Below are 27,500 nucleotides of genomic sequence, written 5' to 3' on the forward strand. Positions count from 1 at the left end.
CTAAACGGGGGATTAGTCACCCTTGCTCAGATTAACTAAATGGGGGATTAGTCCCCCTTGCACAGATTAACTACACGGGGGATTAGTCCCCCTTGCTCAGATTAACTAAACGGGGGATTAGTCCCCCTTGCACAGAACAGAACTGATCTCACACTGATACTGAGTGTGGCCGAACTCCACAGATTATTTGGGATTATCCGTGTCCGGAAATTCCGGATTACTGACGTGGCCCGAGAGTGTGCGGAAGTTTGTGGAAACACACGCGTGTGACATGGGGAAACTACCGCTCAAGACCGACACCCCCCAAATTTATCTTAAATTTCACAGATCGGATATCTTCCAGATTTTCTTGCGGTGCAGAAGGGGGGGTGGGATGGGGGGAGAGGGGGGGGGCGGTTACCATTGCAAACGAGTGTCTCGGTGAGAAACAGCAAAGCTAACGGACCTGGGTTCCACACTCCTCCTCCTCCTCCAGCCAATCAGATGCCGGGATGCTAATAATCCCACAGTGCCGAGCGGCAAGGCAAGTCACACGTCCATTTATTGCCAATTTCTGCTCTAACGATCCAGACAGGCGCCCGGGCACGGCTCTGCAGGACTGGGGGGTGCGGGGGGGGCTGTGTACGCTTTCATAAGGCCTGCTTCAATCCCCCTCCACCCCTACCCTGCCCTGCCCCCCCTTCAAATCCCCTCCACCTGCTGCACCAGTCTCTCATTGTGCCAATAAACTCTTCTGCAAAAAAAATAATAAAAATAAATAAATAAAGAAATAAAAACACAAGCGCCCAGAGTGTTTCAAGACGTCAAATTAAGGTGAGCAGATTCAAGTGGGCAACAGAGCAAATCTGTGATTAAAAAGCAATAAAATGTACGGGGCTGAGATGTCTGTGGCGTTAAAAAAAAAAATAAAAGAAAAAAAAAGGGGAACATTTTAATTTATTTTCGGTTAACGGTATTAAAGAGTGTTTGGATCGTTAGCGCTGAAGGAAGTCGACGCGGAGATTAATCCCAGGGATTAACAATATTAATTGCAGAACCGTTCGCTAGAAATGATTAAATATGCCTGAAACAATTAAAAAGGAGACAGATCTGTGAATAGCCCAAGCGCTATAAATATAACCGTGTCTTGCTCATTTTGTTCTTTGCAGTAATCGCATTCGCGTAGACCACGGGCGCTAAATAGCAAGTAGCCACACATGCGTACACATACACAGGCCTTCTGGTGCGGGAGACAGCCACGGCATAGCGTAGTCTAATAAAACTGGGCTTGTCACTCCCAGGTTTCAGCTGTTATGACACCCAGCTAACGACACTAAGCTACGCTAATAGCATGCCAATCACAAATGGCAGTTACTGTGATGTGGCGGCCCCCAAAGCATCATGGGAAGGAAAATGGACCATGGGCATTCCCACACATTCCAGCAAGAAAGATTAATCACGCAGATATCGACTGCTAATATCACTGGTTTTTGGATGCTTGCGTGTATAAACAACAATAGTAAAAAAAATTAAAATAATAATCTCATTAACGAGCAACGTAACACGGAAGTCATAGATTAGGGTTCCCATGGCGACACATTTATATGTAACCGTCAATCAAAATACCACCCACATCACAACAGGAAGTGAAAGTGTTACTCCCCGATGTTCTGACCACGACTGAAAGCCCCTGAATTGCGACAGCGTAAAAGCACGGTGACCTGGTCACAGAAAAGCACGCCATTAGAGGAAAATGAAAATGGCAGTGAGCCAAACCTGCATTGTGCCAAAATAAATTTAAGGGGGTGGGGTGGGGTGGGGGGTGGGGGTGGGGGGTGGGGGTAAAAAGCATGAAAGAACTTAAACGCGTGATTACAACCAAGCAGCACGCAGGAGTCCCCAGTGACTGAGTCCGAGGAGCCTGGTGTTACTCCATCAGAGGAGAGGCTCATGGGAGAGCGTTCGCTCGCAGGCTGAGGCAGCCGGTGGAGAGGGACTGACGGAACACTGGGCTCTGTGAAACGCTGTGGCAGGACACGAGGAGGAGGAGGAGGAGGAGGAGGAGGACAGGGAGGCGGACAGGGGAGTCAGCGCGGCATGCTGGGAAAGGATCGGGGCCATCTGCGGGACAGGGTCACCTCCACTGGGGTGTGTGTGTGTGTGTGTGTGTGTGTGAGAGACAGAGCGAGAGAGGTAGTGTGTGTGTGTGTGTGTGTGTGTGTGTGTGTGTGACAGACCGAGAGAGGTGTGTGTGTGTGTGTGTGTGTGTGAGAGACAGAGCGAGAGAGGTAGTGTGTGTATGTGTGTGTGTGTGTGAGAGACAGAGCGAGAGAGCTAGTGTGTGTGTATGACAGAGTGAAAAGCTGTGTGTGCGTGTGTGAGAGAGAGAGAGGGGGCGAGAGAGCTACAGTGTGTGAGTGTGAATGTGTGCATATAAGTGTATAGCTGGTACGGTGTGTGTGTGAGACAGAGAGAGAGCTAGTGTGTGTGTGTATATATTGTGAAGGTGTGACAGGTGTAACTTAATTTCCAGAGAATGGGGGTGGGGGGGTGGGGGGGGGAACACCAATAATTCCTTCATAACCGCTCCCATTTCCCCCAACGTGTCCCGACAGGAAACGCACATCTCTCTCCCGGCTTCCCCGAGGGGTGTCGAGAGTCGTGGCCGCCACGACGACCACCTAGCCTGGGGGGGGGGGGGGGGAGGGGGGTGGGGGGGGGGGGGGGGGGTGAGGAACACACGCAGCCCCGCCTCCCCGCTCGTTTCCACAGAAAGAAGCCAATAACACAGCCCGTGTGCCTCAGATCAAAAAGCAATAAGGCTTCCCTGAGCTGTGTCAACAGAAAGGCCGAACTGGGGGGGGGGGGGGGGGGGGTGGGGAGGGGGATGGAGGGGATGGGGGGGGGGGAGTGCTGACCTAACGCTCGCTCCCTCCAGCCCCGCCGCCAACAGCCGCCAGGACTGTTTAACCCCTTAAGGTTTCAGAACGCCGCGACGAGAACCCGTTTCTCCCGCCGTTTGAAACATGGCGGAGACCGGAGGGGAGACACGCCGGGACCCCCGGTTTCCACGGTTTCCCTCCGGTTTCCACGGTTTCCCTCCGGTTTCCCTCCGATCTCAACGTGACGAAGTGTCACCGCGAGCGTTTTTATTTTTTAATTTTTTTAAAGGAATGTTTTCACTTCCGGGACGCCTGAGAGGCGGACGGCTGTTTCTGTGTTTTTACTGTTCGCTCCCCCAGCACGGGGAGGCTTAATTAACTTTTAAAGCGCGCTCGCCGTATCGCTTTGCTAAACGACGCTAATTGCTCCACTTCGCCTCTCCACTTAAAAGAAAAAAACGACTGGGAAAAAAAAACAGGCAAGAGAGGTTGTGACAAACCCAGCACCGTGTTAGTGGTGAAACTTTTAAAAAAGGGACTTCAAACGGGTGATTTATGAATTTCTGATGACAAGCAAAAAAAACCAAAAAAAAAACCAAAAAGAAATCAATGAAATTACCCCCCTTTTTTGGATAAGCATTGTTTATGCTGATGAAATCTTTTAAAATAAATCTGTTAACTTCAGCAGCTGCACACAGGCTTGGAATACGGTAAGTTTACGTGACCATGCAAGTTGGCTTGGAGTCGGAAGGAAACGTGGTTTATGAGGACCGTGCAAGATGGTGCCCCCCTAAACAAGTCCCTTCAGTCCCACGGTAAATCCTGCCCCCCCCCCCCCCAGAAACCTCAACCAACCCCCCCACCCCAGGGCCCCTCACATCCAGCCCAGCTGCACTGATACACACTCACTCACTGTGTGCGACCACTGTACGATGCCCTGTACACACTCGCCATATCACATTACAGCAAAGTCATTAAGGTTAATAGCCTACCGCAGTCCAGCTGAAGATATATATTCCTACTGACAAGTGGCGTATCAAACACACACACACACACACACACAGACACACATGCAGGTACACACACACACACACACACACATACAGACACACACACACACACACACACACAGACACACACGCAGGCACCCTCAGGGAGATGGAATACAGAAATATGTTGCTAACATGCGTCGAAGAACATTTCACAGCAGGCAGTTGGTAGAATGTGTACTGCGATGATATCTGAGAGCTCCAGCAGCTCAAACATTCGCCCACACCATTGTGGATTGTTTCAATGTGTTTAGCAGTACGTTTAGTTTCCATAAGGCCACACACACACACACACACACACACACACACACACACACACACACACACACACACACACACACACACACACACACACACACACACACACAGTAGGCATGTACAGGACACAGACACACCTTCTGACCAGGAGTCGTTTGGTCGGCAGCACTGGGATGAGAGAGGGAAATGATCATCCATTCTGTCATTTCAACAAGAGGAGAGGCGCGTGCCATTCACGAAACTGAGTAATGAATGACACACACACACACACACACACACAGTAAATGACACACGGTTGACTGAGTCATTCATTCACTCGCTAGGCTACGAAAATGAACCCCAGTGACATTACATTCAATTACATTACAGGCACTTAGCAGACGCTCTTATCCAGAGCGACTCACACAACTTTTTAAACACAGCATTTACATTCCCTCCATTTATACGGCTGGTTATATACTGAAGCGATGCAGGCTAAGCTCAAGGGCACAGCGGCAGCGTTCTACCTGAGTATCGAACCCGTGACCTTTAGGTTACCTTTAAATCCAGCTCCTTACCCATTACACTACACCCTCCCCCCCCCCAGGTGACCTCAGTCAGGCGTCGCCATCCTTCATTCATCTCCTTCCCACCCCCCCCCCCCCGCCGAAACCGAAGGCATTAATTAGGATTCCACAGAGGGGGAGGGGCCTGCCTGTTCGGCCTGCTGGTTGGCAGTGCCCCTGTGTCTTCTGACTTACAAACAAAACGGTCCCAGAATTCCGCCTGTTTCCTGCCAACCGAAGCCTGGAGGGGGCCCCCGGGCGCTCCGTGGGCTTCGCCTGACAGACGGAGCTCCCCCCCCCCCCCTTAGCGCCCCCCCCCGGGCACCGTGTTCCCCGGCAGCCAACCCAGGATTACTCAGGGATACGGGGGAAGAAGGCTTACCAAACCCTGGACCCCCCCCCCCCCCCCCGTGTGCCGTTTCAGAGGGACAAACGCGGGATCAGAGCAGAAATCCGGTTAAAGTCCGCGCAGGACGCGCCGCGACAGACACACGCCCGTGACACGCCGCCATTTTATAAACACGCTGTTGCCGTGGCAGCGCAGCCGCGCACCGACAGACCGCCACCGTGGATTTAAAAAATTTTTATTTTTTTTTTTTTTTTACTGTCGGCCTTTCGGGAATACCAGCTTTAAAAGTTTTAAACGCGGCGCTTTGAGGACAAGGCAAAACACCACGCAGCACGGCTACAGGGTAACCGTGGCGATGTGGAGGGGGGGGGGCTGGGGGTGGGTGGAGGGGGGGGTGGGGAGGGGCGCACGAGAGATGTTGGCTCAGGTGTTTTTGGAGAGTCACACGCTGGAACTGTCTGAAGTCAGACACGGCGGGGGAAGGCCGGATTTCAAAGTCACCAGGCGGGGGGGGGGGGGCAGGGCGTGTGTGTGTGTGTGAGAGAGTGTGTGTGTGTGTGTGCACGTGTGTGTGTGTGTACGCAAACGATAGAGAGGGAGAGACAAGCCACTGCCAAAAATCCTCTCCACAGGAAGGAGAGAAACAGAGACGCAGCACTCAGTACTGCCATACACACTCTTCATAACCCCCCCCCCCCACTGCCCCCCCGCCTTCTCCTGTCCTTCTGAGATGTGCAGATCATAAACAAAGCCGAGGCGGGGTGGGGAGGCGGGGTGGGGAGGGGGGGGTGGGGGGTGGCTAACGACCCAACAGTGACTTGGCTCACAGAGCCAATAACACAGGATTTCCACCTGGAAAGAAAAGAGGGGGAAAAAAAGGGATCTTTCCAGACGGAGTTTGGGTGAAGGGCGAAGTTGAGTGCGGTTGTGCGCGTGTGTGCGGTACTCGAGCGACTCTCGAGGGGGACAGCTAGGGTAGCCGTCCGCTCCGTTGGTCTCCCAAGCATCACACTGCCCAAGGACATGTTTTTACTAAGATTTATTTATTTTTTCTGAAATGCTAAATCTTTTGATAATTACCAACGCCTTGTGAACAGTCGATGCATAAAACCAGCCTCTCCCCCCTCCCCCCCCCACCTCATTCAGTGACTGGCCTTCCGTTATGGACAAAATGAAGAGCCCTTTTTGAAAAGTTCTCACAATAAAAACAAAAAAAAACAAAATAAAAACCCAGTCGGAGGGTTTTTTTCGTTGCAAGCACTAAGCAATTATCACACATCTCTTGTGAGGTTTGTCTCGTTCGCGCGTTCTCGACTCGTCCAACCGAACACCTTCCCGGAGTTTTCATCTACAGACGCACACGCGCTCCTCTTCGCAGACAGCTTAGAAAGAATACCAAACTCTAATTGGATGTACGCGTTGAATGATAATAGTCCGATCATCAGGCTGTGAGAATAGCTTGTTGTCGGTGGGTTTAAAGCACAATGTCATCAAAAGGAAGCGGGGAGGGTTGGCCCGGCTCGGGGAGGGTAGGCCCGGCTCGGGGAGGGTAGGCCCGGCTCGGGGAGGGTAGGCCCGGCTCGGGGAGGGTAGGCCCGGCTCGGGGAGGGTTGGCCCGGCTCGGGGAGGGTTGGCCCGGCTCGGTGAAGCCTTGTTAAAACAGGCCGGAGGAAGGAGAAATCCTAATTCTGCCCAAACACAGCCGCCCCCCCCCCCGTGGAACAGCTGCTGGAGGCTGTGCTACCTGAGCTAGCTCTGAAAAATAACTGCGCTAGCTCCGAAAAATGACTGTTAGCTCTGATAGCTAATTATGCTAACTGTGCTAGTCCAGATAACGAGCTGTGCCAGCAGCCCTAGCTCTGATAACTAACTGACCTAACTGGACTGCAGCTGGTAACTGTGCTAGCTCTGAAATTATTGGTGCTAGCTGCAATAGCTCTGATAATTAACTGCGCTAGCACTGATAAAGAAACAGTGAGTCAGTCCTCTGATCCACTAACTGGGCTAGGTCTGAAAAAAAACTATGCTATCTGTGCTAGCTCTGAAAACAAATTGTGCTAATTGTGCTAGTGGTTCTAGCCACAAAAATACAGTACACCTGTCTCTGACTGTCCCTACCTCTCAGTCTTCCTGGATTGGTCAGGAGGGCAGGCGAGAGATGAGGGGTGACAGGAGGTCGGCCAATCGGATTCATTTATATGGATTTGTGCAAGAGGAGGGTACAGCGTGGCCTTAGCCTCCGTTTTACAGCTGTGGAGATTAGCCTGGGCTGCGGCTAAATCTACCTCCATGACATTTCCCATAAACCCTCATCTGGCTTCACACAGTCCTATCCATCTGGCATCCCTAGACACACACACACGCACAAGCACTCACGCATGCACACATAATCACAAGTACACATACACACTTACACACACATGCACACACAAGCACACACACACACACGTATGTACACATATGCACACACACAAGCACACACACAGAGCACATATAAAAAAAGATAATGTAATAAATAAACCCCCAAAAAAGGTAGACGTAAAGTTGCTATGGGTACCAGTGTTTGAGGTGTGAAGGGAGTGTTGGGTTGTCTTTGGTACCTGTGTTGTGGGGTGGGAGACACTTGCCCTAGGGCAGGGAATTCTGGGTAAAATTTCTGTGTCTGCAGTGCAGCCATGTGTTTAGCCTGTCTCTCACTCCCTCCCTGTCTTCCCTCTCTCTCTTTCCCCCCTCCCCTGTCTCTCTCTCTTCCTTCACTCGCTCTCTCTTCCCCTCTCCCCTCTCCCTCTCTCTCTCTTCCCCTCTCCCTCCCTCTCTCTCTTCAATTCAAGAATGCTTTATTGGCAGGACAACGTGTCGCCAAGGCTTTACATAAACATTAAATGCATTAAACTACAGAACAGTTTACTTTTATATACACAGGCAGAACAGTGGAAAAAAAGTCAATGGGTATACATGTCTACATACTCTCCCTCCCTCCCTCGCTCCCTCCCTCCCTCCCTCTCTCTCCCTCACTGTCATTCTCTCCCACTTCCTCTCAGTCTCTTTCCCTCTTAGTCTCTCACTGTCATTCACTCTCCCTCCCTCCCGCTCTCTCATCTGTCCGTTGCTCTCTCCCTCCCTCTCCCTCTTTCTCCCTTTCCCCATCAGTCTCTCACTGTTCTCTCTCGCTCACACCCTCTCTGTCATTTTCTCATTCTTCCTCCCTCTTTCTCCATCTCCCTCCCTCTCTCTCTCTCCCTCGCAGTCTCTCACTGTCATTCACTCTCCCTCCCTCCCTCTCTCTCTCTTTCTCCCTGTCTCTCCATCCCTCTCCATCCCACCCTCCCTCTCTCCCTCCCTCCCTTTCTCCCTGTCTCTCCATCCCTCTCCCTCTCCCTCTCCCTCCCACCCTCCCTCCATCCCTTTCTCCCTGTCTCTCCATCTCTCTCCCTCTCCCTCCCTCCCTCTCCCCCTCCCACCCTCTCTCTCTCTCTCTCTCTCTCTCCCCCTCCCACCCTCTCTCTCTCTCTCTCCCTCCCACCCTCTCTCCCTCCCTCCCTCCCACCCTCTCTCTCTCTCTCTCTCTCTCTCTCTCCCTCCCTCCCTCTCTCCCTCTCTCTCTCTCTCCTCCTCGGGTCTCGATGTCGCCTGGCGGCCCCTCTGTTTAACGCGTCTCCGGTGAGAAGATTGCAGGGCCGGGCGGCAGCGAGTGTGTCATTATCCCAGCATGCCGAGCGCAGACTCCGCTCCCGGCTGCAGACCCGGTTATTACGCTAAGCGCCGCGCCGCGCTGCCGGGGCCCGGGGCCTCCAGGCTGAAGACTGACACGGCACTCTCACAGTGACACAGCACTTACTGCGGCAGTCCCAGGACAGGGACGCGGCGCGCGCGTGCAGGAGAGACACAGCTAGAGCCAAAATGGCCGCCCACCAGGACTATTCTTTTAACTTCATAACCGCCACTCAATATTCAGATCCAACTCAAACCTGAAACTAACCAACATGTTAACCGGTTAATTCGTTATTTAAATATGATTTTGAAGATAAACGCAGTTAAAACCGTACTAGCTGCACTGAGCACACATTGATAACTGGTCCTCACAAAGCAGATTTGTTTTTCGAGTTGCACTGTGCAGCTAATCTCTTCTCATGGGGTTTTTTTGTTATTTGACAGGCACACCGTGAGGGCTTTTCGGCCGGGAAGATTTGTCCCGGTGTGCCCTAACGCAAGGTCCACAGAAAATCCCCCCCCCCCCCCACAAGAACAAATGGGGGAGGAGTTTCGGATGACTGACACAGCAGTCGGCTCAGTCACCTTGAGAGACTCTGTCGCTACGGGCAACCTGCTGACACGGCCCGTCAGCAGTCCCCCGCCCCCCCCCCCCCCCCAAGCACCCCCTCCGATGCAGAATTCCGAGTTCATTCCCGGAATTCCGACCCGCGGAACGAGGAATTCCGCTGCTCTTCCGAGAGTTCCTCCGGTTTATTCAGGTGCCGGAGGTCGGGAACGAGAAGAGACGGGAGAACCCCCATAAATAAACGAACGTCTGGAGAACGTCTGGAGAACGTCTGGAGAACGTTTTCATTAGTACAGCTTCTGGTGGCTGAGGAGGGATTAAAAAACAAAAAAAAACAAAAAGAAAAAACAGCCCCCCTAATCACAATGCAAGTGAAATCAGCATCAGTAAACCCCCCCCCCCCTTTTTTTTGACTCGTCCTCAGGAGTGCACGTTAATTACCTGCGTGGCTCACAGGTGTCGGGCACTCAGACGCACAGCCCTAACCCCCGAGCACGAGGTCCGAGATCACAGATAGTAACGAAACGCGTTTAGAGAGGATCACAATCCTCCGGATCCCCGTTGCCGTGGGGATTCACCCGCAGGACCAAGAATAACACGGAGACGAACCTGATCCGGGGAATCTGCTTCCGCGACAGAGAGGGGGAGCCTGGGAATTACGGGGGGGGGGGGGGGGGGGGGGCGCTAATGCAGGAGCCAAGCCACTCCACTCAGGTTAAGCCCCTCGCTGTAAAAAAATAAAATAAAAAACAGGTCTTTATTTTCGGCTAATCCCCGCGGACCCCAGCAGCAGTGTCACATGACACGAGGCCGCGAACGGAAAGAGGAATAAAAGGAGAATAAAAGGAAAAATGAGGAAAAAAAAAGGGAGGGATGATTGGATGGCTGGGGGAATGCGAGTAAGTGTGTGTGTGGGGGGGGGATGCGAGTAGGTGTGGAGGGTCGGAACACACACACACACACACACACACTCAGTTAAACACAGACTAACAGATCCACAAGTCAGAGAACGTAAACACATTTCTCTCTCTTTCAAACACCGAGCTGCTGTATCGACACAGATATTTTACAGATAGTGCGTCTGATAAAATGACCTCACGACAGAAGAGAACAGAACCCTAGATAGAACTGCAGCGCGTGCGCAGTCATCAGGGCACCCAGTCAGCAGGGGTACAACATGCAGCCGGTCTGCATAACAATGCGCATCTGTTTGTTTGTTTGTTTCCCCCCCCCCCCCCCCCCGCATTTGCATAAATTCCTTAACGTTTCATCCGCCTGACTTTGTTCCCGCGAGCTGCAGCCTGGCTCCCAAGGGCTGCTGGGAAATTTTATCTTATTTTATTTTTTTAAAAAGACTCTGGCTCCCCCTCCGTAAAGAGGAGGTGGGGGAGAAACGGTACAACTGTGGCTTATTCAATTAGCCCGTCCCGCAGGGACGCCGAAATTAAAGGCCAGCCGAGGGGCGGGAGGTATTAGAGATGCTCGTTTTTAAAAATCACTGCGCCCCTGCGCCCTGCTCGCTGCGGGGCTGCGCTCATTAAGGATACCACAGAGCGGCGCAGCGGGCGGGGAAGCGGGCGCTGTAGCTCAGCGGCTGCGGGTTCGATTCCGGGTTGGGGCGTGATCATTCGGGCGAGGTTCTTAACCTGAACCGCGCGCCTCACTGAGGTGTCCGGCGGTACGAAGAGACTGCGTTTAAAAGTGTGATCTGTGTACGTCGCTGTGGATAGTAGAAGCCCCGGCTGAATACCAAAAACACAACGTGCTGATTTATGCGCTGCGATTTCCACTTCCAGACTGAGAGGCGGGAAGTTACACGAGCGAATACACACACACACACACACACACACACACACAGAAACACACACACACACACACACAAACACACACACACACACACACACACACACACACAGAAACACACACACACAGACTCACACACACACACACACACACACACACACAGAAACACACACACACGAACACACACACACACACAGAAATACACAGAAACACACACACACACACACACACACACACACACACACACACAGAAACACACACACACACACACACACACACACACAGAAACACACACACACACACACACACACACACAGAAACACACACACACACACACACACACACATATACACGTCCTCACATACACACACACACACACATACACAGAAACACACACACACAGACTCACACACACACACTCTTTGTCTCAGACACGCCCACCATTGTTTTTACACCACTGCATTATGGGTACTGTATGGGTTCTCAGTCGACGGATCCCTTTCTAGATTTGTGACAGATCCAGACATAAATGAGACATAAGACACAAACGGGTAAATGAGACACAGACCTGTCTGGGTGATGTGCCCCCCCACCCCGCCTGCTCACGTGTCCCATCGCTGGCGGTTTTCGGACGCGCGACTGGCACCTGAAGTTGCGCAACCGACTTTGCGCCAGATGTCTCCCCGGGACGGAACCTCCTCCAGATAATCGGCTAATCGGGGGGGGGGGGGGGGGGGTTCAAGAGTTCCGGAACCCTTGGGAACCAGAAGGCGCCGACGTTTTTACGGAGTTCCGAAGCGTCCGGATCAGAACGTCCCCGTTCTTTTCTTTTTTTTTGTTTTAAAAAAAGAAAGGTATTCTGGGAAAACCCAGGACCAGAAGGTCCCCCGTTCAAAGGACTTTTTTCTGGGATTAGTAGGGTTTGAAAGGGGGCGGGCCGGAGGAAAAGGGGGCGGGGCCTCTGCCATGTAATTACACGGCCCGCGACTGACGGACAGCGCGTCCAGATGTGTCCGTCACACAGCTGGCAGACCGGCTCTTCCCAGCTGGTGATTATCTAATGTTTATTTGAGCCGCACCACAACATTCCCTCTCCTCCTCCTCCTCGCCTTCAGGTGTGAGTGATGGCTCAATAACCCCCCGACAGACAGAGAAAGAAAGAGATGGAGAAAGGGGGGTGACAGAAAGAGAGAGACAGAGAAAGGGGAAGGAGACAGAGAGAGACAGGGAGAGCGGTAGAAAGATATATACATACATAGGGATGCATGAGTACACAATGTTTGCATGTGTGTGTTTTGATATACAGTATATGTGTATATACATGAGTATACAGAATTTTTTCATCAACTTTCAATATATATTTGATTATCATTTATTGTTTTGTTTTAACGATGACCTTCACTGACAATAGAGGCAGATGCAGAAGTCCAAGTTCCACAACTTCAAACATTTTGAATGTAGAGTAGTTCACCCATTAAGCGAATCTGATGTGTATACCAAGATGGTGTACTTTAACACCCAAATGGCAAAAGGCCTGGGCAGTGTGTACATGTGTGTGAGCGTGGGAGTGCATTCGGTAAGTGTGTGCGCGTGTGTGCATGTGTGTGTCTGTATGTGTGTGCGTGTGTGTGTGTGTGTGTGTGCGTGTGTGAGTGCGTGTGTGTGTGTGTGTGTGTGTGTGTGTGTGTGTGTGAGTGCGTGTGTGCACGCGTGTGTGTGTGTGTGTTCACATCTGAAGGGGCAGCTGAGGTTCCTCTGTATGGGACCCCTGCGGCGAGCGGGACGCCCCCCTAAACAGCGCACCCCTGTCGGCAGGACCAGCTGCTGAGGACTCAAACCGGCCCGCTGGGCAAGCGAAACAAAGAGCGAGAGAGAGCAGAGACACGCTGGAGATGAGCTTCCCTGAAAGGACAACAGCTCGAGCGCGCCACGGCAACGGTGGATGAGCGCGCCACGGCAACGGTGGATGAGCGCGCCACGGCAACGGCGGATGAGCGCGCCACGGCAACGGCGGATGAGCGCGCCACGGCAACGGCGGATTAGAGTTCCGCGGCACCGCCGACGCCCGCGAGGCGGTAAGGAAGCGAGCGACCCGTCGCCTCGTCTGCGCGTCACGTGATCCCTCACATCTGGCGGGGGGGGGAGGGGGGCGGGGACACAGGTGTGCACAGGTAAAGAAATTACAGAGGCTCCCAAAGGAAGTGGATGTACACTTCCGCTCCCTCCCTCCCTCCCTCCCTCCCCCCCCGTTCCTTCTCTCTCTGTATCTCTGGAGAATGTGGAGCTCTGTCATTATCTTTATTATTTGTTCATCTAGATTACATTTTAAACACAGCTGCTGAAAGCTTAGTTTAATGAACCATGAAGCTGGTATCCGGGCTAGGCTTCAGCGGAAGCAATGTGGGTAAAGACTGTCAAACATTTAGTACCAGCAGTTTTCTACTGAAGTGGACTTATCAGGAACACACACCGCCTCTCCATACCAGAAGCCTGGCTTCCGGTGACCCCAGAAGAGAATGGTTGGGGTTTTTTTTGGGGGGGGGGGGGGGGGGAATCACGTTTTCAATTGTGCAACTTCACAACAATTCAACATATAAGAGCATCCCAGGGAACCCTATCAGAGAGGCTGAAACAGCCTTGGACCGGAGGCAGTAAGCTCGTCCAATCGCACGCCTCCTGGGATGCCAGTTTCAGCCAGAGCCCCGGGCCGTCCCAGCTGCAGAGCCCTCCGCATCGAACACGCTATCTTAATGTGCCGGGTCAGCGGCGGGTACATGATGGATGCTCCAGTGGAAGGGGGGGTCGGGGGGGGGGGGGGGGGGGGGTGGGGGGGGGGGGGGGGGGGGTGGAAGCGATCACAAACTGGGGAACCAATCACCGCAGACACATAAATAACAGCGCTGTACAATTAAAATGTCTCACAAAAAATAGAGATGTGGACTTGAGTAGTGTGGCCCCAGGGACGGCTGTGGCCCTAGACGGCTGCACAGAGGGCACGGGCCCGCGCTCTGCTCTGGCTCGGGGTCGGAGACACGTGCAGCGGAGAGCCTTTTCCAAATTAAGCGCTCCCCGGGCCTCTCTGGCCACTGGCCTACCAGAACTAACGGAACACTGCGCACCCAGGATTCCGCCATCGCTATGGGAGACAGCTGGGGCCGCAGGTTGCTAAGGGCGACCGGGCGATGCTGGAGGAGATGAGGTGCAAGGCCACCTGCTCTCGCCACCCGTCCCGTGAAAAGTGGTAAGAGATTTTGCGAGGAGTGCAGGCTGCGACGCCATTGGACGGCGAGCTTTTCCCATCATCCCTTTCACCGCTCAAACGCGGAGCTCAAAAAGGCACGATGACCTTTGGAGCCGGACGGCAAACAGCACAGGATCAAATCCATAAATCGATAATCGGACAGACAATAAACTACCTTCCCCCCATCCTGAAAGCAGTTACCTCAGTGTCCAAACCGGACGCATCTTCAGAAGTGTTTATATGTCATCCTATTGTGCTTTTAACAGAGACACCGTCACAAAGATGCTGTACAGGAGAAAATAGTAAAACTCCCCTGAAAAACTCCCCAGTGGGAAGAGATCTCAGAAGGAGCCCAGCTATAGGGATAAGGGGGGGGGGGGGGGGGGGGCATCGTCCATGGCCCGGCCTGGTGACAGTAGGTAAAGTTAAGCTACAATGTAACAGGGAGGTAATGGATCTATCAGAGCTGATAGTCATGGTGGCTAAGCAGGTCATAGCCTGGGGTATTAGACTAGCTGGGAAGAACAGACAGCTAAGGCGTGTGTATTAATACACAGGACAGTAGGGCAGGAGGACATGTCCAGGCCTTGGGGTGGAGGGGGGGGGGCAGGATCCAGGAGAGGGTCTGTGGGGGGAAACAGGCAGAAGCTCCAGGGTCCAGAACAGGCACCCAAACCGGGGCACCAGGCAACAGCCCAAAAAAAGGCAGACGAGGCCAAGCAGGCAGACACCCGGGGGACAGGCAGGACCCCCCCCGGCACGGGACAGCTGCCGAACTACCAAAGGAACGAGGGGAGGGCTCCCGAATCTCTCAGAGGTGGGGGAGGGGAGGGGTGCGGAGCTCCTCGTGATCGTGATTACGGGTTTTAGGGCCGTGTGAAACCGGGACAGATGTGCCGATGCAGGAGGAGGAGGAGGAGGAGGAGGGACCCGCAAAAGTAGACAGATTCCTCTGAGGGTTTAAAAAAAAATGAATAAAAAAAAGAAACTATTGACGCTGCTGTTGGAAACACCGTAATCTCTCCTCTCCTTCCTGCAATCTGCCCGGGCGACAGATTGGGTGCTTGTCTCCTCCCGAACTGCAGAATTCTGGATATTTTCGCCCAATCAGACGTCTCGCTGCCTCACCTACAACGTCCTTCACTTTGTTTTTTTTGGTCTTTTTAAAGATTAAATGTACCACAAAGGCTTCTGCGGTGGGGTCCGCATACAATGCAGCAGACGGACAGACGCCAGGGGCAATTGTGACAGACAGACAGACGCCAGGGGCAACTGAGACAGACGGACAGACACTGGGACAATGCCTCCAGACATTCCAGCAGCTGTTTGGCAGAGTACAGCTGTTCTGATTCCCTGTGCTTGTGTGTGTGTGTGTATGTGTGTGTGTGTGTCTGTGTGCTTGTGCATGTGCATGTGTGTGTGTGTGTGAGAGTGTGTGTGTGTGTGTGTGTGTGTGTGTGCAAGAACAAGCCACTATTGCCCAGGACCAAAATTCACCACCATTCAAATGCAATGATAACAACTTACAACGACAACAACTACTTTCTGACTGAAACGCTTCGGTGTTTTAGGAAGCTATGGATGCTTCAGGGTCTGATGCTGGGTAGTTAATTATCTAATTAACCACACTGATACTTTAGATGCTGTTCGTGTGAGAAAGAAAATAAGTTGTGCTTAGTATTCACCTGCACGCATCTCTCTCTCTCTCTCTCTCTCTCTCTCTCTCTCTCTCCCTCTCTCTCTCTCTTTCCCTCTCTCTCTCTCTCTCTCTCTCTCCCTCCATCTGTAGGCCTTCTCCCCAGCAGTGCATCTGTGGATCCGGCTCTGAGCTGACACCTCTATTTGCTGCCAGTGAATCTGCCTAACGCTCGTACTCTCAGGTGGGGAAATGTCACTCTTCCCTGAAAATGAGTCTGGAATAATAAAAAAAATAAAATATATGTATATATCTGCCATCAAGAGCTCTTCGTGTACAGTGAGCTTCTCATTCCGATTCAGCACAGCCTCTCAGTGACACGATAAAAATAAAAGCAGAGATGTCGTTTTTTTTTTTGGTGCCGGTCTGTTTGTGGAAGGCTTGCAGGGTATGTGGAGACTCCAAAAACATCCTGGTTTCTCTTTTTTTTTTTTCCCCCCAAAAATGCTCCAGTAAACATGGTGACTCACGGCTCTCTCCGGGCGCTTGTTTTATCCGTCCTTGTCACCTCGGTCCTCGGCTGACCCAGAAATCGATCGAGGGCCGCCATCTTCAAGGACATCCCAGCCCGTTAAAGGCTCTAAAACGCTAGGAGGCTCCCAGAGGATGCTTGAGAGAGGACACACGGGTGTACCCTTTGCACAAGTATTTTTTTTTCTGAACCTAAGACATATAAATGATCGACCAGTGGATCCACCTCTCCACAATCTGCCACGTCTGCAACTGACGTGGCTTCAAACCGATGCTTGACAGAGAAAGGGCGTTCCGTTCGACTAATACACGTATCCTCGATTCCTCTGTCCTCCTGTCCTTCCCTCGAGTCCTTTCCTTGCATCCTCCGTGGGGTGGAGCTAAGGAAGCGAGAAAAGGACACGAGGAAAGGATGCAAGGAGGTAAAGCAAGCGATTGGAGAGCGCCCTTAATCCAGACGACTGGTCGGAGGACAGGGATACGTGGGAAATTAACGTGAAAACACGACGAACCCCAGACTCACAGCGAGGGAGCCAAATCTACGCCAGGGTAACACACACCTAGAATTCTGCAGAAAAAAAACGCAAAGAACTCTGGGAACCAGAGAACCGCTTTCCCAGAGAAGCAATTAAAGGTCAAACACACTTTGAAAAAAAAAAGAAAAAAAAAAAACCCTTCTGCAGCGGACGGTAAAAACCTGACTAAACTCCTGATGACTTCTGCTGAAGTTCTGAGCTTCGAATGCCAAAAAGTATCGCTTTTCCGTCTCCACAACTATTCACATCAGAAAGAAGAAAACATGAAAGTGGGAGTCTGACGGCGGTCGAGAAGGCGGGGTTTTGAGCCTGTGAACCGCAAAACGAAACTGACGCCAGCAGCTGATCTTCCCCGGACTGAAAAAACCCCCATGAATGATCGAATCTGGTGACCTCACCAGCCCTTCGCACGAAGATTAAAAACACACACCCTCACAGACACACACACACCCTGATGCACACACACACAGACACACACACACCCTGATGCACACACACACCGACACACACACACCCTGATGCGCACTCACACACACACACACCCTGATGCGCACACACACACACACACACCCTGATGCGCACACACACACACACACACATCCTGATGCGCGCACACACACACAATACGCCTGCATTGCAAATCTCACTTAGGAGGAAGAGGGGACGTGGGCCACCTCAGGCGAAACGGGGCGGACGTCCAAATAAAAATCACATGAGGACGTCGCCCCCCCCCCCCCCCCCCGGCCCTGTCTGGGACACCCCTGCCCTCTCTGAGAGCGTTCTAGCGCCCTCTCCCTGTCGCCGCGGGCAACCGGTCCAGAGCCCGGGAGATTCCATGCGGGAGACACTACCGCTGTAAGACTGCGGTGAGTCACTCTGCCCAGCGGCCCTCCGTCTGCGGGCTGCCCGTCTCCGACCCCCCGACCCCCCGACTCACGCCTTCCCAGCATGCTCAGGGGGCCAGCTGCGGCTGCATCCGGGAAAAGACCGCCCCCCCCCCCCACTTCACCTGCTCCTGCCTCATCTGGTCTGATCCCAAAGAGTCAGTACAGAGACTTCTGTCTCATCATCTCCCCCCCGCTCTCTTGCTCACTCTCTCACTCTCTTCCCCCCACTCTCTCTCTCTCTCCCTCTCCTTCTCTCTCTCTCTGGATCCCTCTCTCTTGCTCACTCTGTTACTCTCTTCCCTGCAACTCTCTCTCTCACTCTCCTTCTCTCTCTCTGGATCCCTCTCTTACCAACTTCCTCTCTCTCTCTTGCTCACTCTGTTACTCTCTTCCCCCCACTCTCTCTCTCCCGATCCTTCTGTCTCTCTGGATCCCTTTCTCACCAGCTTCCTCTCTCCCTTGCTCACTCTGTCACTCTCTTCCCCCCATTCTCTCTCTCTTCTCTCTGTCTGTCGCTCCCTCCCTCTCCTTCTCTTCCTCTCGCTCCCTCTCGCTCTGTCTCTCTCTCTCCTGCCCGATGACAGGCTCCTAAGACGCTGCAGAACTCGGTTCTGCTGTAACCATGACAGCAGTTTTTGGAAACCGTTCTGGCCCAAACTTCCAGGGGTGTGCGAGAGCGAGCGGCATAGCGCCCGTTCTTCCACCGCCTTCCGGGAGATTCCCCTCAAACCGGCCCCCTCCAGTCCGGCCTCTTCCCTGCTCTCCACCTCTCCCTCTCTCCCCCATGTCGTGACCCTAACCCCCCCCCATCCCAGAGGGGCTCCTGCAGGGGTCTGACCTGGCTCCAGCCCCACAGATCTGCTCATGTGGGGAGAAGTTGTGCATTTGATCTCTGGTGGGGAAGTACTGCAGGTGCTACTAACCCCCAGCATGCACCTGAGGAGGGCTGAGAACAATGGGAGGGCAAAGGGCGGCTCTGTCCCTCCCAGGCACCCAAAGAGGTTTCGGGTTTTTTGGGCGTTCGGGCTCCGTTCTGCTCAATTTCCTGTTTTTTTCTGTTTGTTTTTGTTGTTTTCTCCTGTAAAGCTTCTTTGTGACAGGGTCTCTGCACAAATCAAATTGATCGGGATTGACTGGTGAAGCTGAGCGGCTCAATATCCCGGAGTAGCATGTGGAGAATGTGTTAGAAAAGCATGAGCTTTCAGCCGCATGTGTTATTTCTCTGTGCCCCAGTCACACACATACAGAATCTCTCTCTCACACACACACAAGCACAGAATCTCTCTCTCTCACACACACACACACAAGCACAGAATCTCTCTCTCACACACACACACACACAAGCACAGAATCTCTCTCTCTCACACACACACACACATACAGAATCTCTCTCACACACACACACACACAGAATCTCTCTCTCACACACACACACACAAGCACAGAATCTCTCTCACACACACACACAAGCACAGAATCTCTCTCTCACACACACACACACACACAAGCACAGAATCTCTCTCACACACACATGCACACAAACACAGAATCTCTAACACACACACATGCACACAAATACCGAATCTCTCTCACACACACGCACATACACTCTTGTATCATAAACTAAGAAGCTTACAGTATAAATTATATGCATACAGTACACAGACTCTGAACATACAGACCCTACTCCACACACACACAAACCTTACTCAGGGCAGATACTGTACAGACCCTACTCCACACCTACACAGACCACAGCTCACACACATACCTACAACCTAACCTTGTACATACACAGAGCTTACTCCACACACACACACACACAAAACATTTTCCAGTGCAGAAATGTGGGTAGCTATTGCTCAATACAATAAAAATACAGACAGAAACAGAGCAAAGATGATGGAGGCAGACTTCATAAGACCACAATGAGAGCACTGGTGAAGCACGGAAGCTGACAGAAGCACAGTTTGAATGCGGTGGAAACAGGGAACTCAGGGTGCTTTTATTGTTAGCTGTCTGTCTGGGCATAAAGATCCCAGCTCCACAAAGTCAGGTGCCTCTGTGTTTTTTTCAAGCTGCACCATTGATCCATCCCCCCTGCTTTTCATTAGCTAATAGACAGCTTCAAAAGACAACAGGGAGGCTGCTCAGTGCTGTGTGTGTGCGTGTGTGTGTGTGCATGCATGCGAGTGTGTGGCTTCAGTTTTGCTGGGAATAAAAAAAATTAAATGCATGCATACACACACGCACACACAAACGCATGCACACGCACACGCACACACACACACACACACACAGCGCTGAGGCTGGGGTGTCAGTAACAGTGTGTACAGACTTGACTAGAACACCACTCCTTCCCAGAGATCAACAGCGTTGGTTTCTATGGAAACTCGACACTTTCCCCTTCTCCTTGCCTTGCCGTTCCTTTATTATTAGATGTTGAGGAGTAGACTGCTCAGAATAGAACAATCCTTCTTCATTACCCACCCCCCCCGTCTCCCCCCCCACCTCCACACCAACCCCCCACCTCCCGCCGCACCTCACAACCGGCTTCGTTAACCAACGGTGCCTTCCATCATTCCCCAACACCTGCAGAGCCCTTCCGACAACGTCCATTTTCATCGCCGTCAAGTCCCCCACGTGCCCCCCCCCACCCCCACCCCCACCCCTCCACAGATACAAATCCTCTCTGTCTCAGACCCAACACAGGCCTTTATTAACACTGACTCTTCGAACAGCAGGTTCAGGTTCTAAGTCGGTGTTCTAGAACTCCGTCGCCCTCGGTCACCAGCGGCGATTGTGACATCAGCATTGGAACGCTCAGCTGAGAAGGTTCTAAGCGCCTATTTTTGCGGCCTCAGGCCTCGAAGGGTTAAACAGGAGGGGGGGGGGGGGGCGAGGCTCCCTGGGCCTGACTGCAGCCATTTGTTTCCCTGATAAAATTCCAGATCAAAGACGGCGCAGCCGCGCGCGGGTAACCACGAGTGACAGAGGGCCGCTGGAGACAGGAGGCTTTACCAAAACGAGCTGGGGAAACACACGGGTCGCTGCCGGGCGTGTGTGTGTGAGTGTGTGTGTGTGTGTGTGTGCGTGTGTGTGTGTGTGTGTGTGTGGTGTGGGGGGGGGTGTGTGTGTGTGTGAGTGTGTGCGTGCGTGTGCGTGTGGTGTGTGAGTGTGTGTGTGTGTGTGTGTGCGTGCGGTGTGGGGGGGACGGGGGACGGTGAATTAAAAAAGAAACATAAAGCCCTGCCTCCCATTTTCTCCCTGCAAGATAACACTTATTAACCTCAGTAGGAATACCACCAACATTTGATAGGCTCGCTCTCTCTCTCTCTCTCGCTCGCTCTCTCTCTACCCCTCTCTCGCTCTCTCTCTCCCTCTCCCTTTCTCTCTCTCTCCCTGTCCCTTTCTCTCTCTCTCTCCCTCTCTCGCTCTCTCTCTCTCCCTTTCTCTCTCTCTCTCTCTCTGTCCCTTTCTCTCTCTCTCGCTCGCTCTCTCTATCCCTTTCTCTCTCTCTCTCCCTCTCCCTTTCTCTCTCTCCTTCCTTCATCAGTCTATTTTGAGAGTCAGGGGTGTCAGTGTCAACATGCCTTTTTTTCAGCTCGTTATTTAAGGTGGGCGGGTCACTCATTTGTTACTCTTACTGTAAGTAACGACCCCCCCCCCCTTCCCCCCCCTTCCGCCCCGCCCCATCCCGCCCCGCCCCGCCCCGCGTTTAGCATTACCGCTAAATCGATGGCTAATGTGCGCGACTCACCGCGGTGGGGCTGTGAATGGAATTTTGACACGTCATAAATTATTAAAGATTTATTAAGCAGACGCCCCCCCCCCCGCCGCGCGGTCCGTCCAGCGCCCCGGCGATCGTCCCAGGGGTCGTGGGAACCGCCGGGGCCCCCGTCCCGCGACCGTGCCCCCGTCCCACGGGCGTCCCGCGGGCGAGAAGCCAAAACGGGAGAGAGAGAGAGAGAGAGAGAGAGAGGGTGCGCCCGCGAGAAAGCCCTTTGAATAATTAAGGGCCTGGACCAGCCCGGATCTTCTACTGAAGCAGGACAGGGAGGGGGGGTGAGGGGGGGGGGACGGTTCCTCTCCAGGGCGATAGCCCATTGCATGAAGCGCGAAATGTGATGTTCGCCCTCGCACTCCTCCAGCAGGAAGCCCCCGCGGAGAGGGTGTAACCCTATACCCCCCCCCCCCCCCACCACCACCAAACACCCCCCCCCCCAACCCGGCCTCTGAGGGACACCCGCTCCTCCTCACTCCGTGGTTTTTGCAGAGGGAGAGAGAAAGAGGGAAAGAGAGAAGGACAGAGGGAGGGAGAGAGAGCATGAGAGAGCGAGAGAGGAAGTGAGAGAGAGGAAAAGAGAGAGGGAGGGAGCGAGGCAGAGGAACAGGGAGGGAGACAGAAAAAGAGGGAGGAGTGAAACGGATAAACAGGGAGTTGAGGGAGTTCATTAACCCTTTCGGGGCTGGAATGGGAGACCGCGCCCTTCAGAACGAAGCAGAGATGAAAGCAGTTTGAGAAGCCCCCCCCGGCTGGGCGAACCCGTACCCCTCAGACCCATCGGCCCACTGAGGTATGAGCCGACTGGGTCCCACTGAAGCCCTTTACCTGGGGCCTCGCTTCCAAAAACCTGACAACTGCTCCTTCGATCCAGAAAACTTCCCCGAAATCTACAGCTCAGTGTCAAACGGGTAACTGTCCAGGTCAACAGCCAGGGCTGTAATTCAGAGAACGGTGTGAGTGAGACTTAGAGTGCAGCCTCCTGGCGGGCGGGACAGTGAATTAGGACTATTGTTCGTAAGTGAACAGCCAATGGGATGTGTCGTATTGTCGTTCTCCGTTTAATCTGTTCATTTTATCAACTCCCTTCCTCCATTCCACAATGCTCTTCCTTCCCGGAAAGATAGATAGAGAGAGAGAGAGAGAGAGAGAGAGAGAAAGAGAGACAGATAGAGGGAGCGGGGGCAGAGTGAGAGAGTATGTGGGAGAGAGAGAGAGACGGAGTGAGAGGGGGCAGAGAGAGAGATAGAGAGAGAGACAGACAGAGGGAGAGGGGGCAGAGAGAGAGAGAGAGAGAGAGACATAGGGAGAGAGAGAGAGAGAGAGAGAGAGGGAGGGGGGCAGAGAGAGAGAGGGAGCGAGGGCAGAGTGAGAGGGTGTGTGTGAGAGAGAGAGAGAAAGCGAGAGAGAGGGGGGCAGAGAGAGAGAGGGAGGGGGGCAGAGAGAGAGAGGGAGCGTCCCGTCCTCTCGGGATATCCCGTTAGGGGATAGGAGGCCGGGGCCTCAGCTGAATCCTGCGGGAGGGGGATCCGGACCCAGAGCGCCCCAGAGAGAGAGAGCACTTCCTCTTTCCGCCCCTCACTGTCTGAACTGCACCTGAACCGCAACACAACCGAACCTCTACCAGCCCCTGAGTCTACAGCGACCACACGGCCAAAACACACCCACAGCCATTTTCACACAGATCACTATTATTATTATTATTATTATTATTATTATTATTATTAATAATAATACTTTTATTATTATTATTATTAGTAGTAGTAGTAGTAGTGGGTAATAGTACTAGCAGTAGCACTAGCAGTAGCTGTAGGAGTAGTAGTAGTAACAGTAGCAGTAGTAGTCGCAGCAGCAGTAGTACTAGTAGCAGCTGAAGTAGTAGAACCATTTTTTTTTAACACTCTTATCCAGAGTGACTTACAGAGTCATCAAGTAATGATGTACGAAGTTGATATAATAAGCACAGCAGTGATAATGGCAAACACACATAATAGGATAAAAGACATTAAATTACAGTGAAGCATTGAGCTGGGGAAGCGCAGACAGTTATAAATACACAGTCACAGGAGCGCGCGGTCATTATCGGAAGAGCCTTTCCTCAATGCGCAGTTAAGAGGACGTTTATACAACTGGCAATTATGTACAGCAGGCGGGCAATATTTTACCTGAAACTGAAAACTCCTTATATCACCAGTTTAGTACATTATAGGAGCGTAAGTTATGGAATAAAAGCGATAACTGTGCCGTACTAGAATTCAGTTTGTGACGTGTATGCGATTGCCTAGAGCAGATATTTAGAATACTGTAAATATATATTGAAAGGGTTGCGATGGACGTCAGCAGGTTGAAATTAGATGCATTCTTAGCATGTGAGGCACTCTCACGTCTATCTGTGACACAAGCGAACTGTCGAACAATGACCCCCCCCCCCCACCCCACCCCACCCCACCCCCGGGCGCCAACATTCTCGGGAAATGCCTGAGATAGGCCCGAGCGGTCACGGAGAGGTTCTGGACAAAAACGCTAATCTGGTATTAACGTCCGCGGTGCCTGCTCCTGCAAGAGTTCAGTTTCGAGACGAATCGTGTTTGTCCGTGTGTGAGCCGCTTCACCTGACCTTGACTCCATGACCTTGACCCCACATCCCCCTGGAGTGGTAAAGCATGTCTAGTGTGCAGACCACACCAGCTCTGTCCACCCCCCCTCGCACCAAGCCCACGCCTTAACACAACCTGCATTTCTTCCCATTGGGGAGTTTTTCCTCACAACCGGTTAACTGTTTTTCTTCCCACTAGGGAGCTTTTCTTTTTTTTTTTTTTTTTTACCTCACTTGCTTGCTTTTTGGGGGTTCAGCATAGGTTTGCCCCCCCCCCCCCCCCCCAGCGCCCCACCCGCCCCCCAACCCCAATTTTTCTTCTGTCTTTGTAAAACATCTATGTGATGTTTCTCTGTAAAAAAAAAAAAAAAAAAAAAAACGCTATAAGGCTAAAGTTGATTTGAATTGGTGATGTTGACCTTTCGACCTTCGCCCAGGCAATTTTACAGGATTCTCTCCTCAGATCCCTCGGGCCGGCCAATCACAGGGAGGCTCCTCCCTGCCAGTGTCTACGAGCCAGTGCCCATTGCACCAGAGCACACTCAGAGATCACAGGAACAGCCCAGAGGAACCAGAACTACAAGACAAACCTTTCAGTCCATCCCCACACGGGATTTCTGGACACCTGCATGCTACTACACCCCCTCAGAACAATGCTAAATCCACCGCCATTCGCTAACTTTCAGGCTAAAAGTTACACATATCAATTAATTATATTTAATTACGTTGACTAAATATTGAAGCGCGATTGTATTATATTTTAATTAATGCTTCTCTAAAACACCCTGCGTCAGGTGACAGATAATGTGCCGATGAAATTAACTTTTCCACCTGAAAGTGAGCAAAGAGGTGAGCTCTTTGAATTAGTCTCAGAAAATGTGTTTATATTTATGACCATATATATGTATTTATGTGGAGGTGTGTGCGTGTGCGTTGGAGCACAAAACGTTCCTTAGAAATTACTGAAAAAATTAGGGAGAGCCCAAGAATGAGTCAGACAGACAGATAGACAGGCAGACTTGTAGGACATCCGTTTTCCCATGAACCAACAAAACCACAGCTGATAATGCTAAAAGCAAACTATGACATTCATTTTCTCATGGAAAAACTGACAAAACACAGGCAACACGGCTGACAGCAAACTAGCAAAAAAAATCAAGAAACAATCCATGAGAATCAAACTCATCGCAGACTCATTGGCAGAGAAGGAAAAAAACGAAAAGACGTGGTGTCATGATATAAACATTCCGCAGCATCACTCACATGAACGGCGTTTAAACAGGAAACGCCTCGTCAGAGAGACCGATAAACCCTGAATCAGACTGACGCCACACCGACGCCTCGCACGCTCGTTTCCGTCCGCACCGACGCCTCGCACGCTCGTTTCCGTCCACACCGACGCCTCACACGCTCGTTTCCGTCCGTTTGCTCTCTTTACTTCACACTCACGCAAAAAAAAATAAAAAATACGCAACACCGGACAGACCCCCGCTCATGATCAGTCAGCGTCTCGTTATGGCTGTGCCACGGCGCCACGGCGCGAGAGCACGAAGACGCCTTCCAGGAGAGATGAAGGTTGGCGTGCGGATGACGGCCAGGTTCCAGCCCGTACGGACAGGTGACTGACCTCGGGTGCGAGACCGTACAGACAGGTGACTGACCTCGGGTTCGAGACCGTACAGACAGGTGACTGACCTCGGGTTCGAGCCCGTACGGACAGGTAACTGACCTCGGGTTCGAGCCCATACAGACAGGTAACTGACCTTGAGTTTGGGACTGAACAAACAGGCGACTGACCGCGGGTTCCAGCCCATATGGACAGTTAACTGACCTTGGGTTTCAGACCACAAGGACAGGTAACTGACACTGACCTCGGGTTCAAGCCCATATGGACAGTTAACTGACTTCGGGTTCGAGACCGTACAGACAGGTGACTGACCTCGGGTTCGAGACCGCACAGACAGGTGACTGACACTGACCTCGGGTTCGAGACCGCACAGACAGGTGACTGACACTGACCTCGGGTTCGAGGCCGCACAGACAGGTGACTGACACTGACCTCCGGTTCGAGACCGCACAGACAGGTAACTGACCTCGGGTTCGAGACCGCACAGACAGGTGACTGACCTCGGGTTCGAGACCGCACAGACAGGTAACTGACCTCGGGTTCGAGACCGCACAGACAGGTGACTGACCTCCTCTGGAGTGGAAGTCCTCCGACAGGTTGGCGGGCGGCTTCTTGACGGCCGAGGAGCGGTAAACGATGTGCTGCCGCCCGGCTCCGCCCTCCTCCTCCCCCGTCACGTGACCTCCGCGCTCCAGGGGCTCGATGAAGAACTCCTCCTGCTCCGTGCGGATCATCCCAGCCTGGGGGGGCGGGGGGGGGGGGGGGCACAGGAGAGGGAACACAGAGATCAGGATTAGCATTCACAGCCCAAAAGGCCCGCAGTGCGGGGTCGTGACCTTGTCTCGCTCTTTGAGGGGCTGTTCCTGTCAGGAGGGATCCGACTAAAACTCAAGGCCTCACCGGCCCGCCTTCATGGACCTGAGATATCGTGACATTTAAGGTCGGAGGAGACCTCAGCGCAGGCGAATCCCACTTACACTAAAAAAAAAAAAAACTCATGAAAAACAAACGTAGCTCAAGTAAACGTTCTGATGCAGTGATTCTGTCCGTCCCCCTATTTAGGAGATAAGTGAAGCGTTTTTAACGCTTTTTTCCCCCTGGTCTGAAATGGCCCGATCAGATTCGCCAGCCGCACTGTCATCAGTGCCAGGCTGACCAGCAGGCGTCACTGAAGAGCGACTCTCTCTCTCTCTCTCCCTCCCTCTCTCCCTCCCTCTTTCCCTCTCTCTCTCTCTCCTCCCTCTCTCCCTCCCTCCCTCCCCCTCTCTCTCCTCCCTCTCTCCCTCTCTCCCTCTCTCTCCCCCTCTCTCCCTCTCTCTCCTCCCTTTCTCTCTCTCTCTCTCCCTCCCTCCCTCCCTCTCTCTCCCTCTCTCTCTCTCTCTCTCTCTCTCTCTCCCTCTCTCCTCCCTCTCTCCCTCTCTCCCCCTCTCTGGCGCGGGCGCAGTCTGGATTCGGGGCCAGGCCGCAGCCCGTCCCCGCGCTGGAGCGGAGCCGTAGCAGGTTGAGCCGTCCCACCGC

At 52.7% G+C, this 27,500-nt stretch overlaps 1 protein-coding gene across 3 annotated transcripts in view; it reads right to left on the bottom strand.

The window, feature by feature from the left end:
* The window catches only part of LOC118223260 (A disintegrin and metalloproteinase with thrombospondin motifs 2-like), a 152,216-nt gene that overhangs the window by 68,366 nt on the left and 56,350 nt on the right, over positions 1-27,500 (bottom strand). For all 3 annotated transcript variants that reach the window (XM_035409537.1, XM_035409536.1, XM_035409538.1), the window contains exon 3: positions 26,551-26,722. In XM_035409537.1, coding sequence (XP_035265428.1) covers positions 26,551-26,722 — 172 coding nt within the window. The remainder of the gene's footprint in view (positions 1-26,550; positions 26,723-27,500) is intronic.

This window comes from Anguilla anguilla, chromosome 3, assembly GCF_013347855.1.
Source record: "Anguilla anguilla isolate fAngAng1 chromosome 3, fAngAng1.pri, whole genome shotgun sequence".
Classification (NCBI taxonomy): Eukaryota; Metazoa; Chordata; class Actinopteri; order Anguilliformes; family Anguillidae; genus Anguilla; species Anguilla anguilla.